This window comes from Vespa mandarinia, chromosome 16 (genome assembly GCF_050613455.1).
Source record: "Vespa mandarinia isolate Hongniang chromosome 16, ASM5061345v1, whole genome shotgun sequence".
Taxonomy (NCBI): Eukaryota; Metazoa; Arthropoda; class Insecta; order Hymenoptera; family Vespidae; genus Vespa; species Vespa mandarinia.
Genome location: NC_140825.1, coordinates 721,190 through 745,000, shown reverse-complemented (window position 1 = coordinate 745,000; position 23,811 = coordinate 721,190). Strand labels below are relative to the sequence as shown.

General features: G+C 29.0%; 5 protein-coding genes across 13 annotated transcripts; 2 read left to right on the top strand and 3 right to left on the bottom strand.

Annotated features, from left to right (window-relative positions):
• Positions 1-1,273: 1,273 nt before the first annotated feature.
• On the bottom strand, positions 1,274-3,302 carry LOC118442236 (GTP-binding protein Di-Ras2). The gene is made up of 3 exons (XM_035867591.2): positions 3,165-3,302; positions 2,128-2,346; positions 1,274-1,702 (listed from the first exon to the last, which is right to left on the bottom strand). The coding sequence occupies exons 1-3, from the start codon at positions 3,300-3,302 to the stop codon at positions 1,469-1,471; spliced, it is 591 nt and encodes a 196-aa protein (XP_035723484.1). The 3' UTR covers positions 1,274-1,468.
• On the bottom strand, positions 3,285-6,250 carry LOC118442235 (ARL14 effector protein). Of its 5 annotated transcripts, none has more exons than XM_085662029.1 (5): positions 6,237-6,250; positions 5,792-5,894; positions 5,403-5,668; positions 5,209-5,304; positions 3,350-3,394 (listed from the first exon to the last, which is right to left on the bottom strand). In XM_085662029.1, exons 2-4 carry the CDS (start codon positions 5,891-5,893, stop codon positions 5,220-5,222), a joined length of 453 nt encoding a protein of 150 aa, XP_085518155.1. In that variant the 5' UTR covers position 5,894; positions 6,237-6,250; the 3' UTR covers positions 3,350-3,394; positions 5,209-5,219. The 5 variants fall into 5 exon arrangements, with proteins under 5 accessions (XP_085518156.1, XP_085518155.1, XP_085518154.1 ...); XM_085662028.1 differs by lacking the exon at positions 6,237-6,250 and adding an exon at positions 5,981-6,226; XM_085662030.1 differs by lacking the exon at positions 6,237-6,250 and having other exon boundaries at positions 3,285-3,414; positions 5,792-6,230.
• Positions 4,681-9,841, top strand: LOC118442229 (putative ATP-dependent RNA helicase DDX10). Of its 2 annotated transcripts, XM_035867576.2 has the most exons (14): positions 4,770-4,787; positions 5,794-5,928; positions 6,432-6,555; positions 6,628-6,819; positions 6,921-7,193; positions 7,269-7,390; positions 7,493-7,694; positions 7,772-7,934; positions 8,000-8,183; positions 8,256-8,432; positions 8,518-8,753; positions 8,829-9,022; positions 9,111-9,490; positions 9,573-9,841. In XM_035867576.2, the coding sequence occupies exons 3-14, from the start codon at positions 6,457-6,459 to the stop codon at positions 9,700-9,702; spliced, it is 2,352 nt and encodes a 783-aa protein (XP_035723469.2). In that variant the 5' UTR covers positions 4,770-4,787; positions 5,794-5,928; positions 6,432-6,456; the 3' UTR covers positions 9,703-9,841. The 2 variants fall into 2 exon arrangements, with proteins under 2 accessions (XP_035723468.2, XP_035723469.2); XM_035867575.2 differs by lacking the exon at positions 5,794-5,928 and having other exon boundaries at positions 4,681-4,787.
• A 5-nt stretch (positions 9,842-9,846) lies between these two features.
• On the bottom strand, positions 9,847-11,791 carry Idh3g (Isocitrate dehydrogenase (NAD(+)) 3 non-catalytic subunit gamma). Its single transcript, XM_035867579.2, has 3 exons — positions 11,631-11,791; positions 11,308-11,537; positions 9,847-11,172 (listed from the first exon to the last, which is right to left on the bottom strand). The coding sequence occupies exons 1-3, from the start codon at positions 11,692-11,694 to the stop codon at positions 10,234-10,236; spliced, it is 1,233 nt and encodes a 410-aa protein (XP_035723472.2). The 5' UTR covers positions 11,695-11,791; the 3' UTR covers positions 9,847-10,233.
• Positions 11,792-12,621: 830 nt separating this feature from the next.
• Positions 12,622-23,392, top strand: CaMKI (Calcium/calmodulin-dependent protein kinase I). Of its 4 annotated transcripts, none has more exons than XM_035867259.2 (9): positions 12,622-13,710; positions 14,301-14,435; positions 16,381-16,452; positions 18,260-18,334; positions 18,423-18,685; positions 18,772-18,912; positions 19,607-19,733; positions 20,317-20,354; positions 20,461-23,392. In XM_035867259.2, exons 1-9 carry the CDS (start codon positions 13,601-13,603, stop codon positions 20,883-20,885), a joined length of 1,386 nt encoding a protein of 461 aa, XP_035723152.1. In that variant the 5' UTR covers positions 12,622-13,600; the 3' UTR covers positions 20,886-23,392. The 4 variants fall into 4 exon arrangements, with proteins under 4 accessions (XP_035723152.1, XP_035723153.1, XP_035723154.1 ...); XM_035867261.2 differs by having other exon boundaries at positions 12,624-13,710; positions 20,317-20,404; positions 20,500-20,826; XM_035867260.2 differs by lacking the exon at positions 16,381-16,452.
• Positions 23,393-23,811: the final 419 nt, after the last annotated feature.

Below are 23,811 nucleotides of genomic sequence, written 5' to 3'. Positions count from 1 at the left end.
GTAATTCTAATGATCACAACAGCTTCGACGGCGATTAAATAATTCGTGTCACAATTTTCGTATAGACGACGACGCGACGCTTACGCGTCTCTCTTTAGTCGCGTCAGGTACATACGTTCATTCTAACGTGCACGTTAAATATATGTGTATATATGCATTTACGTATATATGTATATATGTATATATGTATATATGTATGTATGTATGTATGTATGTATGTATGTATGTATGTATGTATGTATGTATGTATGTATGTATGTATGTATGTATGTATGTATGTATGTATGTATGTATGTATGTATATATTTATGTATATATGTATGTATGTATATATTTATGTATATATGTATGTATGTATGTATGTATGTATGTATGTATGTATGTATGTATGTATGTATGTATGTATATATATATATGTATGTACACGTGCATATTCGCGCGAAACATCCCTCTTCCCTTTCTATTATATTTTTAACGTGACAGGTAATAAATTCTAAGTAGCGTCGTTACAAAAATCTTACAACTATTCAACAAAAAGCAATCTCGTTAACAACTCTTATCTTATTTTATTTAATCCCCCTCATTTCCATTCGTATGTTATATTTGTTCTCTTTTTCCTCTCTTCTTCTTTCATTGACTCAGTCTTTCATCATGTCTCGTCATCTCTCTCTCTCTCTTCCTCTCTTCCTCTCTGTCCCTTTTTCTTTTTCGTTTTTTGTTTTGTATAATAGAAGAAGCAGGAAGAAATTGAAGAAGAAGAAAAAGAAAAAGGGAAAATGTGTCTTTTCCATGCTCGCATTATCATGCAGAAATATTGATAATCATATAGAAAATGATTTGCATTATCGACGGAGGTACTAAGTTTATTTTTATAATTGTGTCCCTTAACGATTATTAAGCTCGTATTAGATTTCGATTTGAGATTTCTGGATTATATGGAAATGAAGGGATAATAATCTTTGAATAGACAATGAGAAAGAGAGAGAGATAGAGAGTATTGATAATAGGAATGAGAGAGAGAGAGAGAGAGAGAGAGAGAGGGAGGGAGAGAGAAAGAGAGAGAGGGTAAAAGAGAGATAGACGTCGCATTGGTCGATAGAAAATATTTTGTGCAAAATCCGATATCGTTTGGTGGAAGAAAGTTAATATTAAAATGGATCGACGACTCGTTATACCCGAAGATAATTCTCTCTCTATCGCGTTAAAGATGAATTTGTCGTGATAAAATGAGAGAGAAAAAAGATGATGATGATGATGATGATGATGATGATGATGATGATGATGATGATGATGATGATGATGATGATGATGATGATGATGATAACGACGATGATGATGATGATGATGATGATGATGATGATGATGATGATAGTGACGACGACGATTATGATGATTGTTTGTTTGGCATGGAGTCGTTGGGATCGAGTAAAAGTTTTTAGAGAATCAAGAATAAAAATAAATAGCGAGATTACATGACCTCGCATTTCTCCTTCAGACTTATCGCATTGTGACTTTCTACAGGCTGCAAAGAGACGGAGCGATTCTTCTCGAGAGTAAGAAGATCCCGGAAGAGCGCGTTAACGTTGTGATTAGTCTTCGCGGATGTCTCCAAGAAACCACAGCCCCAATTGGCTGCTTCCGCTGCGCCTTCGCTCATCGAAACTTCGCGTACGGAAGGACTCTCGTCACATTTATTACCAACCTGTTCGAGAGAAGTAAGAAATGCAAATCGAAAGAGAATCCATCAGAAATGATTGTGAACTGACAAATAGCAAATACATATTAACCACTTGCGCTAGGAAATAAGATGTTATACAGGTCGATTATTCTTTAGAGAGAAATATAAACGATGGTGCATACCACGTTGTTTAATAATCATATCATCGATAAGGTTTCGAACGTAAATCAGTTCGGAAATGTCGAATAGCACATGGTATTTTATCAAAATTATTTCAATAATATCAGTCCGCTGTAAATTATGAAATTGAGTGAGTTTATTACACGCACCCGCTAAGATATTGACAGTAGCGCGAGTGGTTAAATTTATGTTCTGCAAATGAATTGAGACTGTTTACGGGGAAAAGGAAAAAAAACAACAACAACAAAAACAAAACTATAGACTCTTACCAGCATTATCGGTATCTGTGAGATTTCTTGACCCTTCAGCTCCCTTATCACAGCCCATATCGGTCGTAGCTCCTCGAAACTTTGCCGTGAGCATACCGAATATACCAGGATGAAGGCGTGACCCTTACTTATAGAGAGTCGTTGCATCGCGGGAAACTGATGGGAGCCGGTTGTGTCCGTAATTTGAAGCGTGCATATGTTTTTGTTGCAGCTTATCACCTAGAAATGATTGTTTTTATACAAGACTCTCGCAAGTCCTCCTCGGCTTCCCTCAATTTTCTTGGAATATTTTTACACGCTTCTCATCGCGCGCACAGCACGAATCCCACCAGTGTCCTCACGATACTTAAGGACGAAACATTCTTTTTATCTTTTCTTTTTGGTCATTGCAGACAATTCTTGATAAACGCGAATAGAAGCGAAAGAAGAGAGAGAGAGAAAATAAAAATTAAAAATAAATCACTTCGGAAAGTGATCTAGCCGGTTGACTAATGACTGTATATACTAGTGTCACTTCTACTATATACTGTTACTACATACTATTACTATTATTACTACTACTACTCTTCATACTAATTCTATTTTTATCATACCATTAAAAAGATATAAACAAAATTTTTTAATAGAACCTACTATTACCGACTGATAATCTGTTACATCGAATCTCATTGAATAACAAAATCAAAGATACACAATTAACCCGAAACATCGAATTTGATTAACATCGTTTCGTCACTGAATATCAACATTAATATTCATTGATATCTAAAGAAAAGAAAAAAATAACGATGAGAGAAAAAAGGAAAGAAAATATGTAAATGCAGAAAGAATTGATAAGGAACGCGCGCGATGCACGGCGAATCATGCACCGAAGAAACGTCGCTGCAAGTTACGTTGCGTTGCGTTGCGCGTTGCGCCAAAGGATTAAAGAAAGAAAGGAAGGAAGGAAAGAGGAAAGGAAGGATGGAAAGATGGAAGGACTAGCAAAAAAAAAAACGAATCGAAAATGATATGTCAATTAGACTTTACGCACTTACCTGTCTGTAAGTATCCTCGATGGTTGGTATATAGGACTCACGAAAGGTTCCTTTCACGAAGCGCAGGACGAGAGAACTTTTGCCAACGCCACCCGCCCCAAACACGACGACACGATAGTCGTTGCTCTGCTCCGGCATCCTGACATCTGCCGTCCCGATGATATAAACCCCCGTCTTTCGGGGTCCCCTTTCCACGTTTAGGAGTGACTCGAACCTCCTCGTCGACCGACCTACCGCACACACGTACGACCTAACGTCAGATGGATGAAGGAGCTGCGTTGGGGGTGAGAGAAAAAGTGACAGAGAGAGAGAGAGAGAGAGAGAGAGAGAGAGAGGGGGGGGGGGAGGCATCCCCTACTACCACTACTACCACCACCACCACTATTACCATCGTCATCACCCCCATATTCGTCTCACCGCACCGCACACCACATCGCACCACCCACGACAATTCGAAACTTCGCGAAAAGGTTATGTCGCCCCTTCCCGCCGTCACTGATCTTTACGCGTATAGGAAATGCGACCTTTCTAATCGACACGCTTCATAGACTTTAAAAACTATCATGAAATGAAATAAAATATTATTATAAAATTAATACATTTTTGTTCTCTCGTAAAATTAATAGAAATGTAACAGATCGTTTAATCGCGTTACTAATTGATATCAACATAGAATATTACCGGTAAAATTTATAACTAGTTATATACGTCACAAGATCTTGCGTATGATTGATTAATAGTAATACAAATCAAATCGTATTTGTTTTATAACGTTGGATATCTTTGAGATATATGATCATTCTCTCTGACCCCTTTTCTGAAAAAAACGTATGTAGCGACGACAGATGCAATACGAACGATATTTATTCTCACGAAATACACGAACGAATAATTTAATGAACCTGTTCGGTTGGACGACGCCCTCGAAAGAATACCGTTCCTCGTTGATGAAGGCTGCAGTTGTCAAGGTGGTTGTTCCTTTAGCGTCCAACCACCCTACACTTTCAGACTTCTTTTTATTTCTTCTTCAACAATAACGACAATTGTAGAACACGTTAAGGGACTACGTAAAACACTACACTGATTCGCACGATACGATAGATAGAATCCTGGGAGAAATGCCGTTGCTTTGTTAGTTGCAAGCTCATCGACCGTCGTCGTGCACTATTATAACCACCTCCGATCCTCTCATACACCTCTAACCGCTTGAAAAATGATAAGATTTATATAATTTTTGGAATGGACGAACACGTTTACCCAGATCAATTCTCTTACTTTATTATTCTCATACGATAGACCGAGAAGACCGGTCGTACGACGTTATTTTGCCGATCGATTAAAGCACTTGCATCCGATTTTTCCGCGTCAACGACATCGGTATACTCGGTACTCTCTTCCTCCCGCTTGTCATCCTTCCCACCGAGTAATCTATCCCCACTCCACTCGCCCGGTTTACTCACACGCACGGTCACTCCCACCTGCTCCACGACTAGGAGATGCGCACGCACATTAGTCGCCGCGACTCGTTATGACGAGAGCGCGTGTGTGATTGTCGATTAGAGGTTATTTTGCGTTCGACGGGTGAATCGATCGTATCAAAGGAATATAGGAGTTAAATTCGTGGTAAATAAGAAAGGATTCTCACTTTTTTAGACTCGAAGTAGGCCATGTCGTTCTAATGTCTCTCTCTCTCTCTCTCTCTCTCTCTCTCTCTCTCTCTCTCTCTCTCTCTCTCTCTCTCTCTACGTAGTAATAGTAGACACGTGCATTAATACGTGCGCATTACCTGCACTCTACGTCGAAGAAAAATCACAGAAAATCAATATTTTCGTAGGGCGTCGCTTCGTTGCGTACAATGCTCTTTAATTGTCGAATATACATAATATTCGATAATAAAAATATAAATATTCTTTGTTATAAAATTTTCTTATTTTCTACAAATATGTACAGAAATCTAGTTTACTTATTACTCGATATCACAGATATGATCATTAAGTTTAAGGAACGTTCGTTGATTAGAAATAAAGAAAAATTAAGGACAAACCTTATGTTTATTTAAGTTTCTTTGAGAACTGGATTTTTCGTTGTAACATCACTGCCTTCGTTTTCGATCGTATCGTAAGTCCATTTGCGATTGTTCCTAAAAAAGAAATATGCATTTTTTCTTTCTTTTTTATTTTTCCGTAAAAATAATTGACATTTATTGAGTTACGTAGGGCATGACGTAAAAAAAGTCACCTGCACTCGTGGCCACACTTTGTAGATGAACATTTAGGACATGGAAAATGACATCCTGCACAATCCAAACTTAAACAATCACATAAATCGTCTCCAGTTATGACCCAAATACCTTGATCGTTGTACAAGGTGTGACGTTTACTTCCTTGATACAAACGACGATGTAATTTACGTTTTTCTCTTTCGCTACGTTCAGGATCGAAATTTCGAAGAAATTTTTTGGTTATGTTGTCCACTGCTCTTTGTCTCGAACCTCGACCACCTCTCTATATTTCCATAATGTATAAAATAAAGAAAATTGAATACTTTATGTAACATTTTGTAATAATTATAACTTAATAAATATTCATTCACGCGCGTTTTGAAAAAATATGGAAATCAATATTTACAGATCGTGGTGGCATTTCTACGTTGTTTATTTGCTGCGTCACGGGTTCTCCGGAAGACGAGTTTGTTTCCATGTTCGTTTTCAACATTTTTTCATCAGACATTCTATTGTCATCAAATTATAAACCATAAATAAAAAGTAATATAATATTGCACACAATAATATTAAAAAGAATTTGTTTGTTATTTACATAGATGTACACAATTATTACACTTTGTACAATATTGCATTAATGTTGTAACAATACAATGCAAACTATTCGCGTTAACGCGATGAAATAACCTATACTGTCGAGAACTCTAGTAGATCTTCGACAAAATATATTGCGTATATTTTACAAAAGAAAAAAATTCTTTTCACATATAGCTCTACATTAATAATTATAATATATATATTTTTAACTATATGATACTTTTTATTGATGAAAATTGTTTTTTTAGTCTTACAATTAGTATCAATAAAGAAATTTTTTGTTTTCTGAAATATTCGTAAGCTAATTGGTTGACTTAAATCGGCTCGATTCGACTTTACTCGGCTCTATTCGGTTTTTCTACACTCGATTTGCTTCAATTTGGTTCATTCGTGTTGTTTGATATAACCTATCTATAAGATCTATGAAAAGGCATGGTTATTTATTATAGATGAAAAATCAGTAATTCACATATAATGGCTCACAAAACAAAGGAGAAGGTAAAAATATATAAGAAAAAACGACAAATTCCTGAAAGTAAAATTATTGAAGATCTACGATCAAAATACAATAATGTAAGTCTGACATTTGCTTTTAACCATAATGTATCATCCTTCATTTAATTACAAAATTATGTTTCTTTTTAGATTGATGAAACTAAAATAAAAAAATTTAATGATATACCATTATCGAATAAAACATTGAAGGGATTGAAAGAAAATAATTATATTGAATTAACGGATATACAAAGACAAAGTATTGGATTAGCTTTAAAGGGTAATGATATATTAGGCGCAGCAAAAACTGGTAGTGGAAAAACATTAGCATTTCTTGTGCCGGTAAAAATTTGATTTTAGTCATTGCCATATAAAATTATATGTATATATATATATATAGTATTAATATATATATAGTATTAATATAATTATTATTTCTATAGGTATTAGAAATTTTATATTGTAAGCAATGGACAAGGTACGACGGTGTTGGTGCACTTATTATTACTCCTACAAGAGAACTTGCCTATCAAATATATGAAACTTTACGTAAAGTTGGTCTATACCATGATATTTCAGCAGGTTTGATTATCGGTGGAAAAGATTTGAAATTTGAAAAAAAACGTATGGATCAATGTAATATCGTTATATGTACACCAGGTCGTTTGCTTCAACATATGGATGAAAATCCTCTCTTTGACTGTGTGAATATGCAGGTATATATTTTATTACGAATTACAGGTTTTATAAATTTATATAGATATATGAGCATGCAAAGTTATATTTTTCAGATATTAATTCTCGATGAGGCAGATCGTTGTTTAGATATGGGTTTTGAAAGAACTATGAATTCCATAATTGAAAATCTACCAATTAAGCGACAGACACTTTTATTCTCTGCAACGCAGACCAAGTACTCATGTTTATTTTTTTGTTATATCCATTCTTAATAATATAAAATATTCTCAATAAGAATAATATTTTTGTATCTTATATACTTAATGTTCTTTATTAGATCAGTTAAAGATTTAGCCAGGCTAAGTCTAAAGGATCCTATGTATGTATCTGTGCATGAACATGCTGAATATATTACTCCCGAAGGACTTCAACAATCTTATATTGTTTGCTCCTTGGAAGAAAAAACAGCAATGTTATGGTCTTTCTTGCGGAGTCATTTGAAACAAAAAATAATTGTGTTCTTTTCTAGTTGCAAACAGGTATATCAAATATTATTTATTTATTTTGTTCTGTATTAATTACTTTGTTAACTATACTTGGAACAATTATTATAAAGGTCAAATACGTTTATGAATCATTTTGTCGGTTACGACCAGGAATAAGTTTATTAGCTCTATATGGTACACTTCATCAGCTGCGAAGAATGAATATTTATGAGTCATTTTGTAAAAAACATTATGCTGTATTATTTGCTACAGATATCGCTGCACGTGGATTAGGTAATCGATTATTTTAATTTTTATTTCTTTTGTAAGAAAATTGCTATCAAGTAATATAATTTCAGATTTTCCTGCTGTTAATTGGGTAGTCCAAATGGACTGTCCTGAAGATGTAAATGCATATATTCATAGAGCAGGTAGAACAGCTAGGTTTCAAGCAGGTGGAGAATCTTTATTAGTTTTGTTACCGTCCGAAGTAGAAATGATACAACGGCTTCAGGATCGTAAAATACCAATAAATATGATAAAGTATGATTATGAGAATTATCACGTATATGATAGATTTGCGTACCCATTATTAATTATTTATTTCGTGTTTAGAATTAATCCAAATAAATTACATTCGCCACATCGTAAACTTGAAGCACTACTGGCTCGAGATGTATCTTTAAAAGAAAGTGCTCAAAGAGCTTTTGTAGCATATATTAAATCAGTTTTCTTGATGAAAGACAAACAAGTATTTAATGTAAAAGCTTTAAATACCGATGAATATGCAAGGTAGTAGCATTATTTAATGTCTAATTTTATCTAAAAATTAGATAAAAATTTAATTTATTAATTTTATATCTGTTTATTTTTCTAGATCATTAGGTTTAGCTATTCCACCAAGAATACGATTTTTACAAAAGTCACAAAATAATACTTCTAATTTACAAAAAGAAATAAATAAGGAGAACAAAGAAAGTGATAATTTAAACATATCCAATAATAGTGAAACAAATAAATATATTACCTCTAATGAATCTGATAACGAAGATAACAATGCAATGAAACACATATCGCATACTCAGAAACATGATAATATTAGCTTTATGGATGGTAAGTGTAAACATCTCAATAATGAAAATTTACATAATTTTATTACAATTGTTCTTATTATTTTTTATTACATAGACGATAGCGACGACGATTTATTGACAGTGAAGAGGAGAAATATAGACATTGACGATATGTCCGATACCATGGAAAGTACAAAAGATGATAAGAGCAATAAGAAAAAAATTATTACAAAAGTTGCAGTTGCAAAGAAAATACTTAAGAAAAAAATAATCCCTAATAGTAAAAAGACTTTTGGTGATGATGGAATGGTAATATTTTATCATATTACTTGTGAATATATACATTTTTTTTTTCTTTTTTTATTTTTTATTTATTTATTTTAACTTAAAACTTTAGGAAGTGATAGATCCAACGAAAAGAAAAGTATCCGAATTAGCCAAGAAATATGAGAATGAAATTGATTCTGGTATTAACATTGAAATAGCAAAACAAGTTTTACGTGAAGAAGACCAGTTTGATAAACAGAGGTTTAGAGAAAAAATCAAAGAAAAACATCGCGAAGAAAAGCTTAAACTTAAAGCTAGTAAAAAGAATAAAGATAAAAGTGATGATGAGGAATCACAGGAACCAAATAGTGATGTAAGTGAAAGTGAATTTAGTGAACCAGACCTTTCATGGCTACCAGATCCAGATAAAATATATGGAGAACAAAAAGAAGACTTTAATGAAAATTCTCCGGATAATATTGAAAATAAAGAAGATAGCATGATTCACAGGTAAGTTGAATTAATATTATATTAATGTAATACGTCTATTATAAGTGAGCAAAATTATATAAATAAAATGTTATGATTGCAGTTTTTCCAAAAGAAAACTAGTAGTACAAAAAGATAAAAATGTTAAAAAGAGACGAAAAATAATCAATGAAGTTATAAATTCTGGCCTAAAAACAGATGAAGAATTAGCTTTACAACTTTTACAACGGTGAACTGAATTTAAATTTTGATATGTATTATTTACAATGTAAAGAATTGTAAAAAAATCATGTTATAAAAAATACTTTTAATACTTTTTCCTTATTCATATAGTTTATAGAGCAAATAACAGGATTATAGAAATTACACATTGCATAGTTACATATGGTGTATATAATATTAATATTTCATTGATCATTTACATGTTTTATAGACTCAACAATATTATTTACAAAATTTATTTTACATGATTTTAATTATAAAGTAAACCAAATTACTTAATGGTACGTTGCATAATTTAATACAATAATGAAATATACGAATTATTCACGACATTGACTTTGTATCATATTCTATAAACAGAATTACCTTTCTTGTATTTGAATAATTCATTTCATTATATTACAACTTATATAAAACAGTTCGGACATAGCAAGATGTCATTAGAATTAAAACTGTATTCTTATACTTTAGAAGCTTATTTGTTTTTATATTTTATACAAAGAATCTACAGGTAATATGTATTCAGTAATTTTTAGAATTACTTAATCTGATGCTATTTTAATATGTTTCAAGATACTATCAACAACTTCCCTACTTGTAGCTTGACCACCAAGATCACGTGTTTGTACTCCTTGATTGATAGTTTTATTTATTGCATGTTGAATCAGAGTAGCATGTTCTTTGTGTCCTAAATGACGCAACATATCGACTCCTGCATTTAACATAGCAATAGGATTTGCAATATTTTTTCCAGCAATACTTGTGCCAGTATTACGAGTACCTGGTTCAAAAATTGTATAATGATCACCATAATTTTTTCCAGCTAATAATCCTGCTCCACCTAATAGACCACAAACTACATTGGAAACAATAGCCCCGTATAAATTTGTAGTAAGTACAACATCAAATTGATGCGGGTTAGAAACCAATTGCATACAAGTGTTATCAATGATCATGTCATTATGAACAATGTCTGGATAATCTTTAGCAACATCTCGTGATATTTCTAAAAACAATCCATCAGAGAGCTTCATTATATTAGCTTTATGAACTGTAGTAATCTTCTTTCTTCCATTTCGTTTAGCATATTCGAATGCATAACGTGCTACTCGTTCAGAATTAGAACTTGTTATAACTTTCATGCTTTCAACAACTCCATTTACACTTTCATGTTCTAACATAGCATATTCCCCTTCTGTATTTTGTCTGACAATAACAATATCAATATTCTTTTGCCGACAATTAACACCCGGATAAGAAACACAATGTAAAACATTTACGTAGAGATCTAACTCATTGCGGAGGGCAACATTACGTGAAATTACATCTGCTTCAGTACTATGAGTTTCTATATTCCCTTTTAATGCTACACCATTTCTACGAATTGACGTGATTGCATAATCTAAATCATCGTTATTATCAGCATTAGGATCGATATCTATATCTTCAAAGTCTACAGGTACACCTGCATACCTAAAAACCTAAAGTAAAATTGGTTTAACTAAAATGGATAATAAAAACTATGATATATAACGGGAGGAAGTTCATAAATTTATTTGCATTATTATTTTCAATATCTCTATAACTATTTATAACTAAAATAATTGCTAACTTACCTCTTTCACGTATCCCATTAACTCAGGTCCAATACCAGCTCCAGGTAATAGAGTAACTGTGTGTCGTCCACCATAATGAGCTTTTGGTATTGGCATGGTTTTTTTTATTGTAGGAGTCTTATGTTGGATTTCAAATGCGGATTGGGAGGCACAACGGTGTATCTGATACATCACTGTTTTTGATTGGAAATATTTAAGAACCGAACGAGCAGCCATTTCGAATTTTTTATCTATTAAATAATAAACAAAATTTTATTCAAATTTTATATCTTTGAACACAGAAAAATAGTACTAATATAATTTAAGTATTACTTAATACTTACTGTATTTTGCAATTCTATTTTCAAAGTGTTCTAAAGAACCTTCAGCTATAGAAACAAGAACCATTTGCGGAGTGGGGGTTAATGTTAGGTCTGCCTTGGATTTATAGTAAAAGATTCTAACGATTTGATTGGTTAACGACAAGTTCCAAAAAGGTAATAATAATAATAATATTTATACGTTCGTGAAAACTGTTTTAATAAAACTACTTCGAAATTTAATAAAAACATAAATTTGATTTTGTGAAATTGTGAACTATCACAAGCATAAATAAACATTGACCATATAATAAACAGAATCATGATTCAGTCTTTCGTGGACTTTCGACAATAAATATCGTCGCTCATTTAGATAATCACTCGCAATTAATTCCTTATAATATTATTTATTTAATTATACTATATAATATTTATTTACTTCTTATTAATAAACATAATGTCGTATCAATTATCGATATATTACATAATTTTTAATTTAGATGTATATATCGCGGTAAATTACTAGCCAATCAAATTGCTCCCGCCATGATACTTTTATTTGCGCGTCAATCAGATAAAGCATTCTAATCGTGTTACAAGAAGATTGTTATATATAATTTCAAAGACATTCATTCTTTTCTTACTTAATATTATTTTTCAATTTGCAACTTTAAAGCATTCGTTGTGTTTAACTAGTTATATATTTATTTATTATTTTATTTTACCTAAAAAGGATGATAATTGAATCCATACACGTTTAAAGTTACTCTACAAATTATTTTTTAATTGTTTATCAATAAGCTCTTTATAGATTCGATATGTGTTTGATAAAAATACTTATATAATAAATATAGTTTTTCTTATCTTTAAGATGTCTGCGTGTGTGTATTATACAACTGTTATACATATATATAAAAATGGTATTGAATATGCAATGAAAATTAAATATTCGCGCTAAAACTAAAAAGCTCGTCGCATAATATTATTCTTTTATAAGATAAGTCGATCAACTATAAAACTACATTAGTTCATGGACTTTTCGATTAACGAGATACGTCAAATTGGTGTCAAGTTTTGGATGATAGTATGTAGTATAGAAAAGCTTGTTGTCTATACAAGTAGAGATTCTCGTTAAAACATATTTGATGAAAAAATATTATTAATAAAAAGGATAAAAAATTAACGACATGAATCGTTCGAAGAATGACAAATATTTGTCAAAAACGTCAAGACAATACAACGTTGTATTTGTATAGAATAAGACAAGGTGTCTAATAGGGTGATGGTAAAGAATTGAAAGGGGTGAAAGAATAGAAGGAGAAGGTGGAGTTGAAGGAAGAGGAAGAGAAAGAAGAAGAAGAAAAAGAAGAAGAAGACGAGCAGTTGGTGGAAGAGGTGGAAGGGGAAAAGAAAAAGGAGGAGGAGCTTATCTACAGTGCAGATCGCGAGGGCGCGGGGCCGCGACCCTGAGCCCGATACGCGCAATATTATCCTGGACAGCGAACCTGTAATAGTAGTGTAGTGTGGTAAATGCAATCGAATGCGTTGGAGTATTTATCGACGAAAGTCTTATTCGTTTTGAATAAAAAGTGAGATATCAGGATAGTTTAATACGGTGCGAGAGATATTAATGTGGAAAAAGGTCAAGAGTTCATGATCGGTTAAACGGAAAGGAACGATGATCTGGATCTTATGTAGAGTTTGATGATAAACCATCTTACTTCGTTTCTTCTTTAATATCTCTGAATAAAGATTTCAAATATCAAATCGTTTTTTTGTATACAAGTATATAAGAAATATTTTTATTAAGGTGTGTCAGCAAAGAAAGTGTTAGCAAATAGTAAAAGTGTATGCGACTGTGCGACGAGTGATAGTTTTTTCCCTCCTCCCCACTCCTCCCCCTTACCACATCTTAGAATTATCTTTTAGCCTTCTTTTTTTTCTATTCTGTGAAAGTGTTCCTTGTGCATAATCGTTTATCGGACGACTCAAAAATGCCGCTTTTTGGTAAGAAGGATTCTAATAAAAAAATGAAGAAAGATGGGAAAGACGATAAATCACCATCCGTCGAAGACAAATATATTTTAAAGGAATTGCTTGGAACGTGAGTCTTAGATATTGTTTTTGTATACGTAATGACACGTAATCTTTTCTTAGCTCCTATATAGATTGCGTAGAATATTTTTACCACATGGCTTGTTTCTATTTATCTCTATTTTTCGGTTTAAATTGTGATTTTTTATATATATATTTCTTTTTTCTATCGATTACATATATAGAAACTACTCGATAATGTACAATATACCGTTTTATAAAATTATCCATAAATTTATATAACATTGTTTAACAATATTTTTCATTAAAATATTTATTGTATTTCGGATGTTTTACATAAAATTTTATATATGTACTTTTATGGCAAGTTTTCTACATATATTTATTTTTTTACATTTATTTATGTTTTAAAATTTTGTTACAATTAAAAAGATATTTCTATAAATAATTTATTTTATTATTTCGTGACATACGTTTCTCTTAATGAAAGTTATATATAAATTATAAAAAATGTTAATATATGATAGGTTATATATTAAGATTAAAAGTATTCCTTACATTATATATATATAAATCTCATATATTATGAACGTACAAGTAATCATATTAATATATACATTATAAGCTCTTTGTGTACAGGGGTGCTTTCTCCGAAGTAAGATTAGCAGAAAGTAAAGAAAAACCTGGTCAAATGTTCGCTGTCAAGATTATTGATAAAAAGGCATTGAAAGGAAAAGAAGATTCTCTAGAAAATGAAATCAAAGTATTAAGGAGGTAAGAAACAGTCTATTTTCTTAATATTGATAACAATTATGTGATGTATGCACCTTCAAATGCTGACAGGTGATTGATTAATTATCAGCTTTATGATCGCTCAACGTTAGTACTTTTTTGCATGTAGTTTATATAGTTTATAATATATGCTTTTTATATAGAATATTCATTTCCCTGCCTGTATATACCTTTTCTTTTTTTTTTGTACATTATTACACATTTTCAGTATATAGTTTGGGGATCATATTAAAATACCATTGGAATGCGATTTATTAAAAATTTGTCATATTTTAGCAAATTATTCAGTTTTTCATTTTATTACAAGTTTATACACACATACACCCACACACACATTATTTTGTACTAAATAATATATTTATTAAGATATTATATTTTATCATAGCTTTATGTACAGACCATAAAACTTGTAAAAATAATAAATCTTCATCTATGTTCTGACATAATTATATTTGACATCATACATATTGTGATATTTGAATGAACTTTAATAATTATTAAGCATTTTTTATTCTTTTTCATTATATATAAAATTATTATTGTATATAAAATATATGACATTTTATTTAAATATAAAGTGACCAAATTAATTTTTTTATGAACATTAAATGTATATATATATATATATATATATATATATATATATATATATATACATTTAATTAATTTATATATATTTATTAATTTATATATATATATATATATTTATATATATTTTATTAAATGTAATAGAAATAAATATATTAAAGATAATGTTAAAATAAAAATATTATGTCATAGCATACTTACTTAAAAGATACGTAAAATACAAAAAATATAAATGCAACAGTACTTGGAGATAAAAATAAATATATTAGGATGTTCTATAATATGCATAATGATAGATTTAAAACACCAAAATAATAAAAAATTTTATACAAATGTTTATCCTATCTAACCTTGTTTTCAAGTTATTCTTGCTTAGTTTTGTATTTATCGTTTACTTGTTTTAATAGAAATTGTTTGAAGTAATCGTCTTTGATTTAAATACAAGCATCTGAACGTCTTCTTACTGATTTTCTGGCTCATTAAAAAAAGTCAGATATTTCTTGTATTTCTTGGCAATCTTCTTTATTATATTGGCAAAGTGTATTAGCAGAATATAGAATGAATTAATAGCTTGGTTTCACAAAGAATTAGTAGAGCAAAATAGCTCTAATTTAGAAACAGGTTAAATAGAACAAATACTTATATATATTTATCTCTTATTATTTTCATATACTGAATCTACCAAAGTAATTGTATTCACATATTATAGTACATTCTTAGTATATTCACAATTTATAGATAGAAAATGCAAGTTACTAATTACAATGTCACATTTTTAAGCACTACATTTTTGTGATAATACAGAGTAGTTTATTTTGATAATGATATCAATATTAATTTTATAAAAAATAGACTTTCAGAGTAAACAGATAGATTTTTAAAGAAAGTCACATAGATATGATATTAATTAGATTCTCAACTAGTTTTTTATTAGAATGAATAGTTACAAAATTGATGAAATAGTTCTAATAACATGAACTACCCTGTATAAATCCAATTTGATATCTTATATGTCATCACATTATATGCTGGATCATTTGAGACTTTCTTTTCTACTAACAGTAAGTAATGTACATCATACATATATAACTGAAATCTATTTTGATGCAAAATATACAATTTTATATATTTTTCAAATATATAATTTTTCTATAAAGTTTACATAAATTATAATTCTTTTCTACAATGCATTTGGTTATCTGACCACATTCTGCTTGGATAAAAGGATCTCTGCACAAAGTAAACTCAAGAAAAGTCTGGAAAAAGAAAGTTTGAGCAAGCTATCAGTTACTTTCAATGTACATTATATAATTTTGTGTGATATTGTTATACTTCGTAGGTTCAGTGAAAGAGTGACACCACAGAGTGGTGCTGGACTCCTCAAGTCGGATAGTAGTGGCGAAACAGGATGGTAAGTGTGGGCCCTCTATTTGGGCACCAACTGCCTATGTGACTCAATTCCTGTATCATTCAACAATATCATACATTACTATAATTCAATTTACATCTTGCTCACATAAATTTATATATATAGAAAAAAAGAAAAAAAAAACTGAGCACAATTTTCTTATTTGACATATTGCACATCAAAGAAGTACAAAAAAGTAGTTAAATCTTAATTTTATATAATTACAATTATGTGGTAGTAAAATATTTCATTGATTAGTTATAGGCTTATATAAAGAACATATAAGCCTATATAATTAACATTTTTTCATTCTTATCACTTTTTTTTATTTTATATCTTTCCTTATAACTTTTCTCTTTCTTAGTCATTTAATTACTTTCTCTTTATCTCGACCTATTTTCTATTTTCTAAATTCTTCTTTATCTAAATTTCTTTTTTTATCTCTATTTAGATTGAACCATCTATCTTTTTACTTTTTTTATATATATATAACCTTTCCCTGGTTCACATTTATCTATTATTATGAACTTAATCTTTATATACTTTATCAATTTAATTACAATTATATATGTATAGATGTAATAAAATATTCTCAGTGTATTAAAAACGATATATATTTCCATTATTGTTAGTATTTTTTGAAATAATTTTGTAGATTTTGTAAATATTAAATATTATTATATACGTTAATGTTTTTACGTAAAAGGCATTAGAAGTATTAACTTATATTTCAACCAGATGGTTTAATTTATAAAAAAGTTGTATGTCTACTTTTTAAATTTAAAACTCACTTCCAGGAAATTTGTGTTCAGGCAACAAAAAAACATGCGTATATCATTGATATTATAATCATTATAATTAAAGTTTGTTTTTTTCTTTTTTTCATTATTAATTAATTTCATGTATAGTACATATAATAAAAATGTAATATTAATGTTGTGTATATAGTATTATTAGTAAAAAAGTAAGTATATGTACTTAATGAATTATATTTTTAATATTTTAAATATTTATGATAAAAATGTTATTTTAATATATCCGTAATTGTTGTAAATGTTGTTAGTGCTTTTTTCCTTTTTATATGCTAAAATTATTGTTTGCTGTATTTTGTGGCCATATTTATTTTATAGAACCGTGTACATATATATATATATACATATATATATATGTATATATATATGTATATATATATGTATATATATATGTATATATATATGTATATATATATGTATATATATATGTATATATATATGTATATATATATATGTATATATATATGTATATGTATATATGTATATGTATATGTATATGTATATATGTATATGTATATGTATATGCATATACACACATGAAGTTTTCTGCTTTGCTAACATCAGTAGTATTTTGTGAAAATGCTCATATACATTTTTGGGAGAGTAATACCTATAGCTGTAATACAGCATGTGATGTGATGGACAATATTTATATCTATTTTATTAAAAATATAATATACTATAGTCAGATCATTATTATCAAGTATTATGATCAGGAATTAATATATTAGCACTCTATATCTTTAGCTGAATAATAAATTGTTGAAGAATTAAGATTTGCAAAAAAATTGTATTATCGTAATATAAGAACTGTCATAAAGATAAGAAAAATATGTAGTACTTTTGGAATCTTATAATCAATGTAAAAAAAGAAAAAAAAAAATGCAAAAGAAAAAACAAACAAGTCAAATCACTATATTTAAGAGAAATATTTAAAATGTATAAGAGACAGTTTTTAATAAGAAGAGATAAAATGAAACTAAATATGGTTGTTACAGGTTAACACATCCTAATATAGTACAGCTATTGGAAACTTATGAAGACAAGATTAAAGTGTACTTAGTTATGGAGTTGTAAGTTATATAGTAAATTTTTGAATATTGATATAATGATTAAGTTAACTATAGATAATATATTAATCATATTTATTTTGTGTTACAGAGTTACTGGCGGCGAGCTTTTTGACAGAATAGTTGAGAAAGGTTCCTATACAGAGAAAGATGCCTCAGGTTTAATAAGACAAGTCTTAGAAGCAGTTGATTATATGCATGAACAAGGTGTTGTTCATAGAGATCTTAAACCAGAAAATCTCTTATATTATAGTCCAGATGAAGATAGTAAGATTATGATTAGTGATTTTGGTTTATCAAAAATGGAAGATTCAGGAATAATGGCCACTGCTTGTGGTACACCAGGATATGTTGGTATGTAAATAAGATAATTATCTTTTTATAATTTTCTTTTCTTCTTTAATTTCATACAAGTTTACTATTAAGATTATTATTTACAGCTCCTGAAGTACTTGCTCAGAAGCCATATGGTAAAGCAGTTGATGTTTGGAGTATAGGTGTCATCTCGTATATTCTTTTATGCGGATACCCTCCATTTTATGATGAAAATGATGCCAATCTCTTTGCACAGATTCTAAAAGGTAATAAAAATGGATGTATACATATACATATTGTTTTAGACAACGAAGAAGAGACAATGTCGTCAGATATTCAGATTAATTGTAACACTTAGGACTGACAAGCACATGAAGTAATACATTAATTTGAAATTTTCATTTTTAAGGTACTATTCTAGTTTTCGTATGCAGCTTTAATACATACTAGCGTAGTAAGTAATGAAATTTCTGTGTGCGTCTGAGTCCTTATATTTGATTGTCAATTATTATTCCTTTGGTGACAAATGATCATTATCTAGAAACATTTCCATAATTAACCAGAATTTTATCAATAAATTCTGTTATATTTAAAATTATGTAGCAGATACTATACAATATACGCGTGTATGATGAAAATACATTATACACGTGTGCATCCATAGTACTGTGCTTGTTTATATGGATATTTCATGTTAGGATAATATATCTCCAAGGGATTATTTTTACATAGTAGCATTTTTTAATTAATCGAAATAAATTAAAAAATGAAATTATAAATAACTAGGAATCGTACGGACACTAATTATGAGGGAATCAAGATAAACAGTTCTTTTTATCTTTCTTTTTTTTTCGAACTTATCTTTTGTTTTTGTTTTCCCATACAAATTATACATTTGCTCTACTTATACTGTCACAAAATCGTCTACTCTATAGCAAGGAGCTAACCAGACTGTTATAGGTGAATTTGAATTTGATTCACCATACTGGGACGATATCAGTGATTCAGCTAAGGATTTCATACACAAGTTGATGTGCGTCAATGTTGAGCAACGCTATACATGCAAACAGGCCCTAGCACATCCTTGGTAAGAATATATATTAATATAGATTAATAACTTTCTATTTGAGATATAACTTACAAAATAGAATAAATTTTTATATTAACTAAAATAAAAATAAAATAAATGTAATTTTTAAAACAATTTTATATTTTCTATAATACAAATTGTAATATAACTGTAGATACTATTTAAGATTATGTAAAATATATATTGACTTCATAAAGAAGAGTATTACAGGAATATTATTGATATCAAATAATATTTAATTAATATCAATTAAGTAAGTAATAAAATTCTATTCTCTGTGATGACTTATGATTAATAATTGTTTAATGATAATGTCCTTAATAACTTTTAGAGTTTTAATATGCAAATGGAAAAAAGAAAAAATATTACTAAAATGATAATTATTTAATTAATATATTATTAAGACATCTCAGATAAAAATAATAATTTAAATTTAAATAGCCTATTAAATAATATTATCTCTTTACTAAGTTTTTGAATCATATAACATATGAATCATATAACATAATTTTAAATCATATAATACAATTTTATACATTTAGGTGTTTTATCTAACTTGATATATAATTCATTTTTCTAGGATTTCTGGAAACGCAGCTAGCAATAAAAATATCCATGGTACTGTATCTGAACAACTTAAAAAGAACTTTGCCAAATCGAAGTGGAAGGTTAGTATGGATGTATAATCAGCAAATTCCTGATTGTGCATATGTTTGCTCACCAGGCTCCGTAGGAAAGTCTCCCTCTTCTCTCATGGTTCCAGCAAGCGTATCATGCAACCACGGTCATACGTCAGATGCAGAGACTGGCACTCAACAGCGGCCAGCAGCAACAGGGCCCAGGATCAGGCCCTTGCAGCGGCAACCTCACGCCGTGTCCCGATCAATCGCAAACCAATCCCAGCAACCATCAGCACAGACCACTGGGACCTCCAAACAACCTCAATTGAAGGATATTCTTGAGCCATCATTGTCCACACCAAACTTGGTGGCTTTGCCAACCTCTCCCATTCCACTTACTCCTAGCTCTCCATTATACTTACGCAGTAAACGCTTTAAATTATGGGGCAGTACGCGCACTGCTCTTTCTACTCTTTTTCGAGTGAATGTCTCGTATCTTAGGAAACAAAGGAAATATAAAAAAAGTTGAATCTCAATGCTAAACATTCTCTAGAAGTTAATGTCAATGAAATATAACGCTTTGTAATCATTATTTACAAGGTGTGAAAGAGCTATATTACCTCAAGCTAAAATGCTTTATTACAATTTCCTATGACATAGTGAAATGCTGATTATGTATAGTATACAAATTAATGGATTGCACGATGAATCACAGTTTTCACACACTGTTTCTTGCCTTTTTAAAAACTGGGATAATTATTTCCTTTTTTTTCTTGATTTTTAAAAATATTTGTATATAAATATTAAACGCTATTGTGTTAAACATTATTAAATGATTTAAATGAAATTAACGAATTATCTCAAGAGATATATAAGAAGAAATTGTTCTCCACATAAATTTTTATATGATTCAATATATTGATTTTATACCCCCTAAAAAGTCTTATAATTCGTTAATAATCTAACAGTATATATGTATGATTTATGAAACCTAACTAGATTGAATTGATTAATCATTAAAAATCGGGTGAACAGTACAACGATAAATGTTTAATCTTTTATAAAATCTGAGATTTATAATGAACATTTATTGTTCAAAACAATTCTGTGTAATATAAATGTATTAAACATGTTTCGAAAGAATTGTATTTAATATTATACAATATATGTGCAAGATATTTTTATTATTTTATTTTAATATCGCATTATAAATAATTAATTTATAACAAATATTATCCGTACGTAAAGTATGTATAAAATTTATTGTTCTATATCGATAATATTAAATATTTCTTACAGAATTGTACTTGAACAATGATAAAACTTTGAGGATCTGTTTCTTATTGTATATCTTTACGTGTCCTAAAAGGAACAAAATACTTTATTTTCTAATCTTGTATATATCAAGGCAATACGCGTATAATTCTTTTATAGTAATTGCTTATATGAGAAAAATGATTTTACATTATATATAAATTATGTATGATTGTCAAACAAACCCCGTGTGTGCACTTGACTTATTGCAAATTTGAGTTTGTAAAAGTGTACTTTTTCTAATAGTTTATAGTTTGGAAATAATTGTAGAGATGCATGTAATTCTCTTGCCAAGATTAATCGCATGCTGTGAAAAGTACATTAAGTACTTACGTCTAACGGAAGTACTTTTGAAATCGTGATAGACAAACAAATATCCTTTTAAAAAAAATTGCTAAGATTTTTGGAAACAATTTTTCAGATATACGTACATAGTAATTAGTTTCCAAGCTTTTGCGTGGATATGTTATATTTTACGGGAAAAAAAGGAAAAATTAAAATTGTTTACACTAATTAATAGGTATATGAAATTGATTTCTTTTTCTTTTTTTTTTTTTCCATACATGTTAAGTATATTATGTGGTGATACTAGTGTATTAGTTTAATGATACGAAGCATTCGTTACGTTAAGCAGCAACAAAGACATTACCCGCGTTAATAAAAGTGCACACAGACACATGCATGTATGCATATGAGATTATAATAATACTAATATTTTTAATCTATCTCACACTGTCTTACAAAAAAAAAATATGTAAATAAAATACATAGATATACATATGCATGCATACTTTTCAATAATTTTAAGATACAAATATAAACAACATATATATATTATAATGTGAAATTTATTATGCTATTATATATGTTCATATATACATTATATTAAAAGTTATAAAAAAACTTTATTTTCGGGAAGTTATTATAAAGCAACATCTAAATTAAACTAAATTAAATTATAATAAATGTTTGCATATTTTGATTTATTTATTCATCAAACTTTTAGTATTTGGATAATATACTTTCTGCAATATTTGTATGATATAATCTACATGCAAAACTCTTAAAAATAATATTCTAACGAAAATGTATAAAATGTTACATAGCTCATGTAAATGTTGTAAAAATAACTTGTGTGTTTGTATTTGTATCTTATTAATAGATTATTTATAATTACCACATATACAATAATATCTAAAATTTCAGAATATAGATGTTTGCAATTTTATCTTCTCAGACAAATTGAGAAATTCACCTTTTTTATTTGGGATGTTTTAATTATGCTCATGCAATCACACTTTTTCATAAATAATATCTGCAAAGTGCAATGTATGTGTGCCTCTTGTGATAATGATATTATCGTAAATTTTAAAGAACTTATTATCTAATTACAAAAAATCAAAATTCATGTTTGAAACTATTAATCGTTTAAATGACATAAAAGAGATGCATATAAAAATTGTTGCGAAAAATACATGTTATGTATGTGTATTTATAATATGCACATGCAGTATCAAAAAGAATGACTGAATTGAAGAGAGGTTATCTGCAAATAAAATACTTTGATATTAATCAAAACAAAAAATTATTGCTGTGCTATAGAATCAGGTGATGTTTCTTGTTCTGTGAAAAAAACTTCAAGTTTATAAAAAGAATAATATTTTAAACAAATATAATACAACATATGGAAGTAATAAATTCAAATTACATAACGTTTAAGAACTTGTGTATTTCATTAATACCACATGTATACAATTTTTAATCATTCTTAATGGAACTTGCCATCAAAATGGCTGAGTATCGCTCTATAATAAAAACGAGCATTTTAGAAATATATTTTCTTTCTTAATTAACATATATATATATATCATAATACGCATTATGAATTTGTATAAATATAATAACTGAAAAATACAATTATAAAACTAATATCAAATTGATTACATTGCAAAGAAAATATTTCAACCTTATCATTAATTATTATATTATATATTAACATATTTTATTATAAATATTATTTATATCCTCATTTATAAATTTAACTCTCTTCAAATATTAAGATCTTTCCTATCTTATGGAATAATAATTCAGAATAATAATTTAAGACATACTTGTTCCGTTGAAAAAGAAAGTTCAAATTT

What these genes read in the sequence shown, in the direction of transcription:
- LOC118442236 (XM_035867591.2), bottom strand. Translation starts at nt 3,302, where the DNA reads ATGCCGGAGCAGAGCAACGACTATCGTGTCGTCGTGTTTGGGGCGGGT. An exon ending in TCGAGGATACTTACAGACAG is followed by an intron (nt 2,347 to 3,164) that starts GTAAGTGCGTAA and finishes AATCATTTCTAG; the next exon opens with GTGATAAGCTGCAACAAAAA. An exon ending in CACAGATACCGATAATGCTG is followed by an intron (nt 1,703 to 2,127) that starts GTAAGAGTCTAT and finishes TCTCTCGAACAG; the next exon opens with GTTGGTAATAAATGTGACGA.
- LOC118442235 (XM_085662029.1), bottom strand. Translation starts at nt 5,893, where the DNA reads ATGTCTGATGAAAAAATGTTGAAAACGAACATGGAAACAAACTCGTCT. An exon ending in TAGAAATGCCACCACGATCT is followed by an intron (nt 5,669 to 5,791) that starts GTAAATATTGAT and finishes ATGGAAATATAG; the next exon opens with AGAGGTGGTCGAGGTTCGAG. An exon ending in AAGTGTGGCCACGAGTGCAG is followed by an intron (nt 5,305 to 5,402) that starts GTGACTTTTTTT and finishes TTTCTTTTTTAG; the next exon opens with GAACAATCGCAAATGGACTT.
- LOC118442229 (XM_035867575.2), top strand. Translation starts at nt 6,457, where the DNA reads ATGGCTCACAAAACAAAGGAGAAGGTAAAAATATATAAGAAAAAACGA. An exon ending in TATCGCTGCACGTGGATTAG is followed by an intron (nt 7,935 to 7,999) that starts GTAATCGATTAT and finishes ATATAATTTCAG; the next exon opens with ATTTTCCTGCTGTTAATTGG. An exon ending in GAAGATAGCATGATTCACAG is followed by an intron (nt 9,491 to 9,572) that starts GTAAGTTGAATT and finishes TTATGATTGCAG; the next exon opens with TTTTTCCAAAAGAAAACTAG.
- Idh3g (XM_035867579.2), bottom strand. Translation starts at nt 11,694, where the DNA reads ATGGTTCTTGTTTCTATAGCTGAAGGTTCTTTAGAACACTTTGAAAAT. An exon ending in AAATAGAATTGCAAAATACA is followed by an intron (nt 11,538 to 11,630) that starts GTAAGTATTAAG and finishes ATTATTTAATAG; the next exon opens with ATAAAAAATTCGAAATGGCT. An exon ending in TAATGGGATACGTGAAAGAG is followed by an intron (nt 11,173 to 11,307) that starts GTAAGTTAGCAA and finishes ATTTTACTTTAG; the next exon opens with GTTTTTAGGTATGCAGGTGT.
- CaMKI (XM_035867259.2), top strand. Translation starts at nt 13,601, where the DNA reads ATGCCGCTTTTTGGTAAGAAGGATTCTAATAAAAAAATGAAGAAAGAT. An exon ending in CAGGCCCTAGCACATCCTTG is followed by an intron (nt 19,734 to 20,316) that starts GTAAGAATATAT and finishes TCATTTTTCTAG; the next exon opens with GATTTCTGGAAACGCAGCTA. An exon ending in TAGCAATAAAAATATCCATG is followed by an intron (nt 20,355 to 20,460) that starts GTACTGTATCTG and finishes TTTGCTCACCAG; the next exon opens with GCTCCGTAGGAAAGTCTCCC.